Below are 15105 nucleotides of genomic sequence, written 5' to 3' on the forward strand. Positions count from 1 at the left end.
CAGAATAGTATGTAAACAATGATTCATTTCAATATGTACAAACTCGACATTTAAATCCATGCAAGTTATGAGCCGTATTAAAAGTAATTACAGAACTTGTTACAAAAATATATACCCTTACACAGAGAGATCACTTCAATGGAGATTTAAGAACAAAAGAAATCAAAAGTTCAGAGTTCTATTTTTGGTCATTATGTATTATTTTTTAAATAATAGATAATAATCCCCTTCATTTGGTCTCAAGAGGGAGGGATGTTGGTGGATGCAACTGTTCTTTTTTTTTTTTTTTAACTATAAAACGTCACAGGTCCTTTCGGGAAAGCAGTACAGTGTTGTACAAATCATAAACAGGGTGGGAAGTTATTCCTGTTTGGATGCATCATCTTCAAGGCCTAACGTCCCAGAGAATAGGCCTGGAGGCCCAGTGAGCAGAATAGGGGAGAGCAAAATGAATGTATATGTGCCTGAGCACAGGAAGATGAGGAGTGATCTTGTAGAGGCGTATAAAATCATGAGAGGAATAGATCGGGTAGATGCACAGAGTCTCTTGCCCAGAGTAGGCAAAGTGAGGACCAGAGGACACAGGTTTAAGGCGAAAGGGAGAAGATTTACTAGGAATCTGAGGGATAACTTTTTCACACAAAGGGTGGTAGGGGTCTGGAACGAACTGCCAGAGGAGGTAGTTGAGGTTGAGACTATCCCAATGTTTAAGAAACAGACAGGTACATGGATAGGACAGGTTTGTGAGGGATAGGGGTCAAACGCGGGCAGGTGGGACTAGTATAGTCGGGACATGTTGGCTGATGTGGGCAAGTTGGGCCTGTTTCCATGCTGTATCACTCTATGACTGTGACCCTATTCTGCAAATTTTCCATTGGTAACAAGCATTGCTCTGTTCATGGTTAAATGTTCACAACTAAAAGAAAATAAAGTCTGAAGTCTTTAAAATGCTATAAATAAACATGATAACTTAAATTAATAAATATTAGAACACTTCTATTCGAGATTTGGCCACAGGGTGTGAAGTTAAGTTGCGGTGTCGTTCCCGTTGAACTGTGACAATTGGGACAATAGTCATATATGCTCATCAGACATTTGAACAATCGAGAACTTCATAGGGGCAAGTAACTAATCACGTACATACTCCAGCCCATTCCTCATCGAAATGGTGAATGCGCAGAATTAGTAGCAGCTGTTAAGGACCAAAAGCTGCACATTTGTGAAAGAAGGAAAAACAAAAAATCCTAGATTTTAACGTAATTTAAAAAAAATAAGAGAAAGAAAAAAAAAGGACTCATGGTGTGAAGAAAGTAACGTTTTCATAGGGCAACCCACCATATTCGGGCACATAACCATTTCCACGTTTGAGAAATAGGCTGACTCTTCGACCACCATTTTTAATCAGCTCTATAGCGCGAGAATGCTTCATATTCTTGGTCGTTTCTCCATTGATCTCCAGGATTTCATCTCCGACCTAGAAGGTGAGATAACCATGAATAGAAGTTAGTGTATTTGTACCTCACGCTGCCTCGGCAAGGCCAGCAGCATCGTCAAGTTTGAGTCGCACCCCCACATACTTTTCCCTCAATCAATAAAATTCACTGATGTAGAAACATTCTTGCGATCCATTCTCTTCCCCTTGTACAGTCCCAATTTCCATGAACTGCATCACTCTTTATTTGTGCTTCTATTCATTATTTTATTCACTCATCTATTGACTCCATCTACACCTCACGCTGCCTCGGCAAGGCCAGCAGCATCATCAAGGATGAGTCACACCCTGGCCACTCCCTCGTCTCCCCTCTCCCATCAGACAAACGGCACCGAAGTGTGCTAAAACGCACACCTCCAGATTCAGGGATAGTTCCTTCCCAGCTGTTATCAGGCATCCTACCACAACCAGAGAGCATTGCTGAACTATTGTCCACCGTTTTGATGACCCTCGGACAATCCTTGATCGGACTTTGCTGGCTTTACCTTGCACTGAACGTTATTCACTTTGTATCTATGCACTGTAAAGAACGGAGATGAGGAAACACTTTTTCTCACAGAGAGTTGTGGGTCTGTGGAATTCTCGGCCTCAGAGGCCAGTGGAGGCCAGTTCGCTGGATACTTTCAAGAGAGAGCTAGATAGGGCTCTTAAAGATAGCGGAGTCAGGGGATATGGGGAGAAGGCAGGAACGGGGTACTGATTGTGGATGATCAGCCATGAGCCACATTGAATGGCGGTGCTGGCTCGAAGGGCCGAATGGCCTACTCCTGCACCTATTGTCTATTGTAAATGGATCAACTGTAATCATGTATTGTCTTTCTGCTGACTGGTTAACACGCAACAAAGGCTTTTCACTGTACCTCGGTACACATGACAATAAACTAAACTGAACTGATCTGAAGGAACTGCAGATGCTGGTTTACGCCAAAAAGATAGACACAAAATGGTGGAATAATTCATCCATTCCTGTGCTGTAGTGTAATGAAAAATAAAATTAAAAATCAAAAGGAAAGCAAAACCATCCAGGGAACATCTAGATGTCCATGTTGGCAAATGTTTGTTAAATGCCTGGCACTTAAGTAATAATAGGTAGACGCAAAATGCTGGAGTAAAGGGGCTGTCCCACTGTGGCAACCTAATTGGCGAGTTTAGAAGAGTTTGGAAAAATGACGTTGAAGACCTCCTTCAACCATGTTGAAGACCAGCTACAACTAGCTACAACTAACTTCGGGAAAATTGGACACCGAATAGTGGAGAGTGAAGACGACCTCCTTTGATCTCCTTCGACCTCCCTTCGACTATGTTGAAGACTATCTACCACTACCTTCGACTGCCCTCGATTACCTACGACTAACATGCCGACCTACTACGACCTACTTCGACTAAACACACGATTTAAAAAAATATAGATTTTTTTTCCATGGCGACCTTTTTTTACTCGCGGGCATTTTTCAGCATGTTGAAAAATACGCTGGGGACCTAGCTGAGGCCTCGAGTACGTGGGGGACTACTCTCGAGCATGAAGGAGAGTTACAAAGACCTCCTAGGACCTCATGTCGACCATGCTGCGAGTATGAGTCGAGGGCAAACTCGCGGATTAGGTCCCCGCAGTGGGACAGCCCCTTAACTCAGAGGAGCAGGCAATGGGTGATGTTTCGGGTCTAGAACCATCTTCATGTATAGTCTTTCAGCTGACTGGATAGCACACAGCAAAACGCTTTTCACTGCACCTCGGTACGTGTGACAATATTAACATAAGCTAAACTAAAAAATATAAATCAACCACGCAAAAGACAGATTCAAAAATAACTCAAAGCGACGTTACGATCATCATTAGGCATTATGCATGCACCAATAATCAGCATGAAATGAAAATGATAGTGTGTGTGAGACTATTTCTGGTGGGGTGGAAAAGGTCACCTCTAGTTTCAACATGAGGAAAGGCAGGGGTTGTTTTCCCTAAATATTTTCGCTTGTAAACTTCATTTTAACCTGGCAGATAATTAGACTGCCCAGATACACACTTGCAGTCATCTTGTTTGACCAGTGCACCGACATTTCTCTGTCCTGGATCTCCTCCAGAAATATCAGAAAGCAATTGTGGATGATCAGCCATGATCACATTGAATGGCAGTGCTGGCTCGAAGGGCCGAATGGCCTACTCCTGCAGCAATTGTATATTGTCTAATAAGCATCTAAGTTCCTGCTTCCCCCTGCTGTATAACTCCCCCACCCCCAGTCTTCTTAAGTCCTCCTGAATTTTTCTAATTTTTGAACTCCCCGCCCACCCCCGTCCCCGATCAGTCTGGAGAAGGTTTTGGGCCCGAAACGTTGCCTATTTCCTTCGCTCCATAGATGCTGCTGCACCCGCTGAGTTTCTCCAGCTTTTTTGTGTAACCTTGCAGTCATCTTATTTGACCAGTGCAGGGGATTATGGGGAGAAGGCAGGAACGGGGTACTGATTGGGGATGATCAGCCATGATTACATTGAATGGCGGTGCTGGCTCGAACGGCCGAATGGCCTACTCCTGCACCTATTGTCTATTGAGAGACCATAAAAACAAGGGAACGCAGACCATCATCTTCAACTTCGAGGGACGGTCACGGCGAGTGAATCAGCGCACGCGCTCACCTTCATATTCCCGTTCCTGATGGCCGCGCCATCCTCCGCTAACCGCAGCACGTACAGGTCCATGTTGTACTCCCGCCCGCCACGGAGACTGAAGCCAAAGCCCTTCGGTCCTTTGTCCAGCTCCACCGTGAACAACTCGGGCTCCTGAAAGATACAAGTCACTTCGATCAACAATTGCAGCAGAAGAAAAGGTAGCGAGGTGCTGCTGCGTTCCGAGATCGTGAAAACTCGTACAATAACACGACAGTTTACAAAATTACAAGCATGGCGTAGACAGGGTAGACAGTCAGAACCCTTTCTCCCCTCCCAGGGTGGAAAGATCAAACACTAGAGGGCATAACTTTAAGGTGAGAGGGGCAAAGTTTAAAGGAGATGTGCGGGGCAAGTTTTTTTTTACACAGAGGGTAGTGGGTGCCTGGAACGTGCTGCTGGGGGTGGTGGTGGAGCCAGATACGATAGCGCTGTTTCAGAGATCCTAAATAGGCAGATGGATATGCAGGGGATGGAGGAATATGGATCACGTGCAGACAGAGGTTAGTACCTGGCATCATGTACAACACAGACATTGTGAGCCGAAGGGCCTGGTCCTGTGCTGTACTGTTTTATGTGCAGGAAAGAACTGTAGATGCTGATTTAAATTGCTTCCAAGCCCTTAAGATTGTTAAGCGCTTGGACATGCTAGAGGCAGGAAACATGTTCCCGATGTTGGAGGAGTCCAGAACCAGGGGCCACAGTTTAAGAATAAGGAGTAAGCCATTTAGAACGGAGACGAGGAAACACTTTTTCTCGCAGAGAGTTGTGAGTCTGTGGAATTCTCTGCCTCAGAGGGCGGTTGGGGCGGGTTCTCTGGATGCTTTCAAGAGAGAGCAAGATAGGGCTCTTAAAAATAGCGGAGTCAGGGGATGTAGGGAGAAGGCAGGAACGGGGTACTGATTGTGGTTTCTAATAATGAATCTATGTTTCAGTAAGTAGTACGTAGCTGGAAATTGGCACCTACCCCCTGAAGATCTTTCCCGTACCACTAGGGGCACTCGTACCCCACTTTGGGAAACACTGTTCTAAAAGATCGGCACCGCAGACACAAGCCCATTCGATGACATGCCAAATTGGTTAAAAAATATGAAAAATCTACCCAGGCAGTATTTAGAGTGATACAGCGTGGAAACAGGCCCTTCGTCCTAACCAGCCCACCCTGACCAAGATGTCCCATCTGCATGAGTCCCACCTGCCTGCGTTTGGCCCATTTCCCTCTAAACCTGTCCTGTCCATGTACCTGTCCAAATGTCTTTCAACTATTTTTCACGGTACTACAAAACGTGAGTGGCTCTGCTGAGGATAATTACCTTGGAAATCCTGCCCTCATCGTCATCATAGAAGGGAGCCTTACACAGCACAATGTTGTCACGTGGAAAGGTGTGGGTTCCCCTGATCTACGCACCTGCGCCACAGGGACGCTACAGCATGGGTTTACGAAAAGGAAATCATGCTCGACTAATCTTCCGGATGTTTTGAGGATGTAACAGGTAGAATTGACAAGGGAGAGCCAGTGGATGTGGTGTACCTGGACTGTCAGAAAGCCTTTGATTAGGTCCCACACAGGAGATTAGTGGGCAAAATTAGAGCACATGGTTTTGGGAGTAGGGTATTGACATGGATAGAAAATTGGGTGGCAGTCAGGAAGCAAAGAGCAAGGATTAACGGGTCTCTTTCAGAATGGCAGGCAGTGACTAGTGGGGTACCACAAGGCTCGGTGCTGGGACTCCAGCTATTTACAATATTAATGATTTAGATGAAGGAATTAAGAGTAACATTCGCAAATTTGCAGATGACATACAGCTGGGTGGCAGTGTGAACTGTGGAGAGGATTCTATGAGGATGCAGGGTGACTTGGACAGGTTTGGTGAGTGGGCAGAGGCAGGATCATGTGGATAAAGATGAGGTTATCCACTTTGGTGGCAAGAACTGGAAGGCAGATTATTATCTGAATGGTGTCAGGTTATGAAAAGGGGAAGTACAACGAGACCTGGGTGTCCTTTTACACCAGTCAGTGAAAGTAAGCATGCAGGTACAGTAGGCAGTGAAGGAAGCTAATGGCATGTTGGCCTTTATAACGAGAGGAGTTGAGTATAGGAGCAAAAAGGTCCTTCTGTAGTTGTACAGGGCCCTGGTGAAACCACACCTGGAGTATTGTGTGCAGTTTTGGTCTCCTAAGGACATTCTTGCTATTGAGGGAGCGCAGCGTAGGTTCACAAGGTAAATTTCCGGGATGGAGGGACTCATATGATGAAAGAATAGAGCGGCTGGGCTTGTATACTCTGGAATTTAGAGGGGATCTTATAGAAACATACAAAATCATTAAAGGATTGGACATGCTAGATGCAGGAAACATGTTTCCGATGTTGGGGGAGTCCAGAACCAGGGGCCACAGTTGAAGAATAAGGAGTAGGCCATTTAGAACTGAGATGAGGAAAATCTTTTTCACACAGAGAGTGTGAATTTGTGGAATTCTCTGCCTCAGAAGGCGGTGGAGGCCGATTCACCGGATGCATTTAACATAGAAACATAGAAATTAGGTGCAGGAGTAGGCCATTCGGCCCTTCGAGCCTGCACCGCCATTCAATTTGATCATGGCTGATCATCCAACTCAGTATCCCGTACCTGCCTTCTCTCCATACCCCCTGATCCCCTTAGCCACAAGGGCCACATCTAACTCCCTCTTAAATATAGCCAATGAACTGGCCTCAACTAACCTCTGTGGCAGAGAGTTCCAGAGAATCACCACTCTCTGTGTGAAAAAGAGAGTTAGATTGAGCTCTTCGGGAAAGCAGAATCAAGGGATATGGGGAGAAGGCAGGAATGGGGTACTGATTGTGGATACTCAGCCATGATCACATTGAATGGTGGTGCTGGCTCGAAGGGCCGAATGGCCTATTCCTGTACCTATTGTCTATGTATCTTTGTTTCAATCCATCAAAATGAATTAATTAAAATATATATTTGTCTAGTTCAGTGCAGTTTTAATTTCTTGGCCTTCATCCAAAACATTAGCTGACTAGGCACGGCTTTCCTCTGTCTACAGATTAGTTAAGTCCATGTTTTAGTTGCCACTAGAGACGTACACTAAGCAGAACGAACACAGGTTCACGGAACACAAATCTCATTGATTGCCTCAAATTATCACGTCAGCAGGTTCAAACCATGTGGGGTGGGGGATCTAGCCACGGAGGAGGCTGAGTTACTCCAGCTTTTTGTGTCTATTTTCTTTGATATCTGCACGTTCTCCCTATGACCTGCGTGGGTTTTCTCCAGGTGCTCCGGTTTCCTCCCACACTCCAAGGACATGCAGATTTGCAGGTTAATTGGCGTGGTATCATTGTAAATTGTCCCTAGTGTGTGTAGGATAGTGCTTGTGTACGGGGATCGCTGGTCAGCGCAGACCCGGTGGGCCGAAGGGCCTGTTTCTGTGCTGTATCTCTAAAGTCTAAACTTCAGCCTCAATTACCCAAGCACTGACAAATGCAACTGCATATGGGTCCAATAACTAACAGGCACGCCAATGCATAGGAAGGAACTGCAGGTGCTGGTTTAAACCAAAGATAGACACAAAAAGCTGGAGTAAATCAGCGGGACGGGCAGCATCTCTGGAGAGAAGGAGTGGGTGACATTTCAGGTGCCAATGCCTTGTATTGAGTGCATTTCACCTCTACCCTGCACCAACGGTATTGCTGCCTTACAGCGCCAGAGACCCGGGTTCGATCCTGTACGGAATTTGTACACTCTCCCCGTGACCTGCGTGGGTTTACCCCGAGATCGCCAGTTTCCTCCCACACTCCAAAGACCTACAGTTTTGCAGGTTAAAAGGCTGGGTCAAAATGAAAATTGTCCCTACTGTGTGTGTAGGATAGTGTTAGTGTGCGGGGATCGCTGGTCGGCGCGGACTTGGTGAGCCGAGGGGCCTGTATCCACGCTGTGTCTCTAAATTAAAACCCCCAAAAAAACATTTTGCACAGCTGCCGAGATGTAAGTCTCAAACTAAAAGTTCGGCATTTCCTTTCAGGGACGGACAAAACTCGCCAGAGAGCAAATGATCACAGTCCAATTTACTACCTGCTTGCTGGATAAATTTGTGACAATGGCCAATTTGCTTGTTTGCTTATGAAAGAACATCAGAGGCAACAATAAAACCTCTGTGGAGCTTTCCAAATGAGTGAAAATACCCTATTCAAAGTCACTTACTGCTATCAGCAAGTACTAGGTTTTGTACCACGACACTAAGCACAGTGCTCCAATTTACCAAATTGCCCTGATTTAATGGTTCTGCATTTATTTCAATTAAACCACTTACCTGAGCTGATTTATATTCGTATGATACATCTGGCTTTGGTTTTGTATTATTCCTTCAAACAGAATCAAAAACGAGGACATGCGTGAGGTTTCATTCTTACAGTAAGACATTCAATTACACAGGGCATCTCTGTTTTCATTGAAATCAAAGCAAGGACAATAGTCTCACAAAATAATGGAAAATCAAGTGATTCTCAATTAGCAGGTACACAAAATTGCTGGAGAAACTCAGCGGGTGCAGCAGCATCTATGGAGCGAAGGAAATAGGCGACGTTTCGTCCCGAAACGTCGCCTATTTCCTTCGCTCCATAGATGCTGCTGCACCCGCTGAGTTTCTCCAGCAATTTTGTGTACCTTCGATCTTCCAGCATCTGCAGTTCCTTCTTGAACACATTCTCAATTAGCACGTTGAACAATTGTTTTGTGTGGGGGAAGGAACTGCAGGCGCTGGCTTAGACCATAGATAGGCACAAAATGCTGGAGTAACTCAGCGGGTCAGGTGGCATCCCTGGAGAGAAGGGGAAGGCAGGCGATGTTTCGGATTGGAACACTCCTTCAGACGGTGGCGCAGCGGTGGAGTTGCTGCCGTACAGCGCCAGAGACCCGTGTTCGATCCTGACCACGGGTGCTGCTGTCTGTAAGGAGTTTGCACGTTCTCCCCGTGACCTGTGTGGGGTTTCTCCGGGTTCTCTGGTTTCCCCCCACACTCCAAACACGTACAGGTTTGACAATTAATTAGCTTTGTTAAAATTGTAAATTGTGTGTAGGATGGTGTTAGTGTAAGGGGGTGAAAGCTGGTCGGCGCGGACTCTGGTGGCTGAAGGGCCTATTTCCGTGCTGTATCTCTGAAGTCTAAAGGCCCATGACTGAAAACACCCATTTCTGTCTGTGCATCATCAACTTGGTCCTAGCTGAGTTTTTGATCCCCCCACTTCCAAATGATCTGTCTGATTTGCCTCTCTGAATTGCCCCAGGGAATTTGTACAACGTTAGGCGCGCTCCGGAAGCCCAATTGTTGACGTAAGACATTTCCTCACCGTCCTTCCTGTTGCTGCTGCTGCTGCTGTGGAGCGTGAGTGGTGGTGATTGTCGCAATCTTTTCCGCATTGGTTAGCAAGGATGGGTTGGACGATTCTAGCAACAAACGACATAACATTTAAACACAGTCAGCGCAAGATATTATTTCAGCTGATCGTACATATTCCGAATGTAAAACTATTTTATTGGGCTGCTTGGTGGCACATGCCTGCTGCATATACCTGTGTTTGTCCCACACTGATTATTTTTGGAATTTCATATGTTTTTACTAATAAAGGTTCATGTGTTCATGAGCTCCAGAAGCAGAATCAGGCCATTCAGCCCATCATGTCTGCCTTGATTCAATCACGGCTGATCTATCTTTCCCTCTCAACCCCATTCTCTTGCCTTCTCCCCGTAACCTCTGACACCCGAACTACTAATCAAAAATCTATCAATCTCTGCCTTAAAAATATCCATTGACTTGGCCTCCACAGCCGTCTGTGGCAATGAATTCCACAGATTCACCACCCTCCGACTAAAGAATTTCCTTCTCTTCACCTTTCTAAAGGAATGTCCTTTTATTCTGAGGTTATAGCCTCTGGTCCTGGACTCTCCCACCAGTGGTAACATCCTCTCCACATCTACTCTGCCCAAGTTGCATAGAGTGACATCTCAATGTTACCCAGCAGGGCTGGTATTTGAATGGTTCGGTCACCGTAAGCTCTGTGTCCTGAACTATAGATGCAGTGAATCAGAAAGTGTCAGCTTTGCCCCATTCAAAAACAGCAGTGAAGATGCTGGCTTCCAACACAGCAAAAATTAAATTGACTTTAAAGCAGTAGCCTTGGGCATCCTATAAATTTTACAAGGTGTGACAACATACGGCTGACGACTGAGAATTGCAGGAGTTATAAATCAGTTGCCGGGATCGCTAATCTCTCAAAGATTTTATGCTGGCACAAAGCAAAAACCAAATCATAACAAGAAATTGCAGCACCTCACTCGAGATACAACGCAGAAACAGGTCCTTTGGCCCACCGAGTCCGCACTGACCAATGATCAATGGACAATAGACAAAAGGTGCAGGAGTAGGCTATTCGGCCCTTCGAGCCAGCACCGCCATTCAATGTGATCTTGGCTGATCATCACCAATCAGTACCCCGTTCCTGCCTTCTCCCCATATCTCCAGACTCTGCTATCTTTAAGAGCCCTATCTAGCTCTCTCTTGAAAGTGTCCAGAGAACTGGCCTCCACCGCCCTCTAAGGAAGAGAATTCCACAGACTCACAACTCTGTGTGAGAAAAAGTGTTTCCTCGTCTCCCTTCTAAAAGGCTTACCCGTTATTCTTAAACTATGGCCCCTACACACTAACACAACACTACAGACATTAGGGACAATTTACAAAGACATAATAAACAGAGTAACGTATAGTGCAAGAGTTTACTCCAGCACTTTGTGTCTTTTTCTTTTGTAAACCAGCAACTGCAGTTACATGTGTCTACCTTACACACATTTATAAGGTCATAAGTGATAGGAGCAAAATTAGGCCGTTCGGCCCATCGTCTACTCCGCCATTCAATCATGGCTGATCCATCTCTCCATCCTAACCCCATTCTCCTGCCTTTTCCCCATAACCCCTGACACTCGAACTAATCGAGAATCTATCTATCTCTGCCTTAAAAATATCCACTGAATTTGCCTCCACAGCCCCCTGTGGCACAGCCATCTGGAAAGGAGCGAAGGAAATAGGCAAAGGAAAAAGGAAGAGGAGGAGCCCAAAGGCTGAGGGAGAGCTGAGAAGGGGAGGAGACAGCAAGGGCTACTGGAAATTGGAGAATTCAATGTTTATGCCGCTAGGGTGCAGACTGCCCAAGCGGAATATCCTTCCTAATCCTTATTATCTAAAGATCCTAAAAGAATGTCCTTTAATTCTGAGGCTGTGACCTCTAGCCCTAGAGTCTCCCACTAGCTGAAACATCCTCTCCACACCCACTCGACCCAAGCCGTTCACTATTCGGTAAGTTTCAATGAGGTCCCCCCCCCCTCGTTCTTCTAAACTCTTTGCGTAACAAAGAGTATCGTTGTGACTCGTCACATGTGACAATGAAGCATTCGTTCATCCACAGAAATAAACAGAATAGCGTTGCCTCACTCACCGTCCCCGGGAATGATGCGGAGAGTGACGGTGTTTCCGGCCTCTTTGATCAGGTTGACGATGTCCGAGTGGGACTTGTTGGTGATGGAGCATCCGTTAACGGCCAGAATGCGGTCTCCAACCTTCAGCTGGCCGCAGCGGTCCGCGGGGCTTCCCTCGATGATCCGACCTATTTTGTGAGGCATGGCTACACATGCATTGCCTGCTTTTTTTTGTTTGTTTTTGGTACAAGTTTTAATTGGGAAGATGGCAAAGGTGAAGCATTTTGGAGAAGGAGGACAGGGAGACAGAAGGTTCACGGGTTAATTCACTGTGCCACAAAGCAAAAATTAATGATGGAATGCATCACATCCCACTGTCGATGATCAAAACATTGGCTATCAGCTCTACGCAACACAGCTGAGCATGGACATCTTCTGCAACATGGCAGTCACTCGCTAACAGGCAGCCAGCCCATTGTCAAATTTTAAAACATTCTTCTTAACCCTGCCCACCGCCAAATAGAGTGTTTGCGAAGGGAATTTGCAAGTTCCATTGATAAAATACAAAATCTTATGCCTTCATTAATAATATAACTCAATTGAATTAATCACACCAGAGGGAGAGTCTGGCAAGCAAGTTCCTTGTGCTGGAGTAACTCAGCGGGTCAGGCAGCATCTGTGGAGGGAATGGAAGGGCAACGTTTCAGGTCGGGATCTTCTCTGGAGGACAGGTCCCAACCTGAAACGCAGCCCGTCCTTCCATTCCCCGCACAGATGCTACCGGCCGGACCAGTTGAGTTACTCCAGCACTTCTGCACTTTACTCAAGATTTCCGGCACCTGTGCAGTCCCCTTTGCCACCAAATTTCAGCAGAAATAGATGGCCCCGACTGCAGGAGCCATCAACTCCGTGAAAATCTCCTTCTTCAGAAAGCTGATCATCCCAGATTTCAAAATCAATCAGGAATGTATGATGAATGCAAGTGAACATGGGATGTTTTAAACCGTGAATAGTGGGAAATAGAATTGTACCAATATGAGTTCTATATCCTGGGATCCTTCATTTGGTTAAATAACCATTAACTAATTTTCGTGTACAGAAGAAAACGAAGGGGAACCTCATTGAATAGAACGGATACTTTTAGCTTATCGATACAGCGCGGAAACGGACCCTTTGGCCCACCGAGCCCGCGCCGACCAGCAATCCCCTTACACACACTAGGGACAATTTACATTTATGCCAAGCCAATTAACCTACAAAACCTGTACGTCTTTGGAGTGTGGGTGGAAACAGTCCCCGGGGGAAAAAAGCCACACCGGTCACGGGGAGAACATCCAAACTCCTTACGGTCAGCATCCGTGGTCAGGATCGAACCCGGGGCTCTGGTGCCGTGAGGCAGCGACTCTACTGCTGCGCCACCGCGCTGCCCGACACTTTCATTGAAGGCCCCTTGAATGTTGCAATGTGAAATGAACACTGTATGTTCAGACAGCCTTGTATTTGTTCAGACTAAACACAAGGGGGAACCACGCACTAACGTCAAAACACAGGCGCCTGGCGGATAACCTCGGAAGGTCAAAGGTTCAAAGAGCTTCAGATGAATTTATTCTCCTTGGATATTAACGGTCGAACAAATACCTGAACGTGAATCAACACTCAGATCATAGTTTCAGGAGGTGAACTTTTTTTTCTGTTTATGTTATATTATTTATTATGATGTATATATATACATATATTATAACCATATAACAATTACAGCACGGAAACAGGCCATCTCGACCCTTCTAGTCCGTGCCGAACACATAATCTCCCCTAGTCCCATATACCTGCGCTCAGACCATAACCCTCCATTCCCTTCCCATCCATATAACTATCCAATTTATTTTTAAATGATAAAAACGAACCTGCCTCCACCACCTTCACTGGAAGCTCATTCCACACAGCTACCACTCTCTGAGTAAAGAAGTTCCCCCTCATGTTACCCCTAAACTTCAGTCCCTTAATTCTCAAGTCATGTCCCCTTGTTTGAATCTTCCCTACTCTCAGTGGGAAAAGCTTGTCCACGTCAACTCTGTCTATCCCTCTCATCATTTAAAAAACCTCTATCAAGTCCCCCCTTAATCTTCTGCGTTCCAAAGAATAAAGCCCTAACTTGTTCAACCTTTCTCTGTAACTTAGTTGCTGAAGCCCAGGCAACATTCTAGTAAATCTCCTCTGTACTCTCTCTATTTTGTTGAATTATATATTCTGTTGTGCTACAGCAAGTAAGAATTTCATTGTTCTATCTGGGACATATGACAATAAAACACTCTTGACTCTTGAACTTGCTGTAACAACTCTACCAACATCGTACAGACAGCACCCGTGGTCAGGATCGAACCCGGGTCTCTGCCGCTGCAAGGCAGCAAGTCGACCTCCGCGCCACAGTGCCGCCCATTCTGATAAAGTGGCTTGAAGCATTAAATCTGTCCCTCTTCCACAGATTACCTGACCTTCTGAGTGTTTGCAGCATTTTCTATTTCTCTCTGATCAAAAAATGTCCTCCCATCCTGAGCATAAATGGTTCTGTAGGGAACCTGCACCAGAAAACTGTCGTGGGCCGAGACTGAAGGAACTGCAGATGCTTGTTTACAAATAAGGCGCTGGAATAAGTCAACGGGTCAGGCAGCATCTCTGGAGAACATGGATAGGTGAAGTGGCTTAGGATAGTGTAGATGGTTTATGCATGCAACCTATAATGTAGCTACCTCATCACCATTAACACGCCCCCTCACATCAGTATAACTATGATCTCCTCCCTTCTCCTCCTCCCATTTTGTCCTGGTACGCCTGAAGGCTGGATGCAGCCAGTACTGGGACGTGTGTGCCATGTGCTATATTAAAGACTCTAGTAAAGGTTATAGTGTGTCAGACTAGACTCCTTTACAGATAGGGAACCTTCTTAGACAATACACAATAGCTGCAGGAGTAGGCCATTCGGCCCTTTGAGCCAGCACCGCCATTCACTGTGATATCATGGCTGAACCACAATCAGTACCCCGTTCCTGCATTCTCCCCATATCCCTTGACTCCACTATCTTTAAGAGCTCTATCTTTTTCTCTAACTCTCTATTATAAGCATCCAGAGAATCAGCCTCCACTGCCTTCTCAGGCAGTGAATTCCACAGATTCACAACTCTCTGGGTGAAAAAGTTTTTCCTCAACTCTGTGCTAAATGGCCTAAAAATGTGGCCTCTGGTTCTGGACTCCCCCAACATCGGGAACATGTTTCCTGCCTCTAGCCTGTCCAATCCCTTAATAATCTTATTTCAATAAGATATCCTCTCATCCTTCTAAATTCCAGTGTGTACAAGCCCACCCGCTCCATTCTTTCTTTACACTGGTCTTTTATGGTCAGGACCTTTCTTCAGACTCTTCAGTCTGAATATACAATAGACAATAGGTGCAGGAGTAGGCCATTCGGCCCATCGAGCCAACACCG

General features: G+C 45.7%; 1 protein-coding gene across 11 annotated transcripts in view; it reads right to left on the reverse strand.

The window, feature by feature from the left end:
• Positions 1 to 15105, reverse strand: part of magi1b (membrane associated guanylate kinase, WW and PDZ domain containing 1b) — a 346431-nt gene that overhangs the window by 23075 nt on the left and 308251 nt on the right. For 7 of the 11 annotated variants that reach the window (XM_055647620.1, XM_055647619.1, XM_055647624.1 and 4 more), the window contains 5 exons: positions 11645 to 11848; positions 9506 to 9602; positions 8470 to 8521; positions 4125 to 4268; positions 1336 to 1474 (listed from right to left, as the gene is read on the reverse strand). In XM_055647620.1, the coding sequence (XP_055503595.1) occupies positions 1336 to 1474; positions 4125 to 4268; positions 8470 to 8521; positions 9506 to 9602; positions 11645 to 11848 (636 nt within the window). The remainder of the gene's footprint in view (positions 1 to 1335; positions 1475 to 4124; positions 4269 to 8469; positions 8522 to 9505; positions 9603 to 11644; positions 11849 to 15105) is intronic. The other 4 variants (XM_055647626.1, XM_055647617.1, XM_055647627.1 and 1 more) reach the window with 2 other exon arrangements.

The sequence above is a fragment of the Leucoraja erinacea genome, chromosome 16, assembly GCF_028641065.1.
Source record: "Leucoraja erinacea ecotype New England chromosome 16, Leri_hhj_1, whole genome shotgun sequence".
Taxonomy (NCBI): Eukaryota; Metazoa; Chordata; class Chondrichthyes; order Rajiformes; family Rajidae; genus Leucoraja; species Leucoraja erinaceus.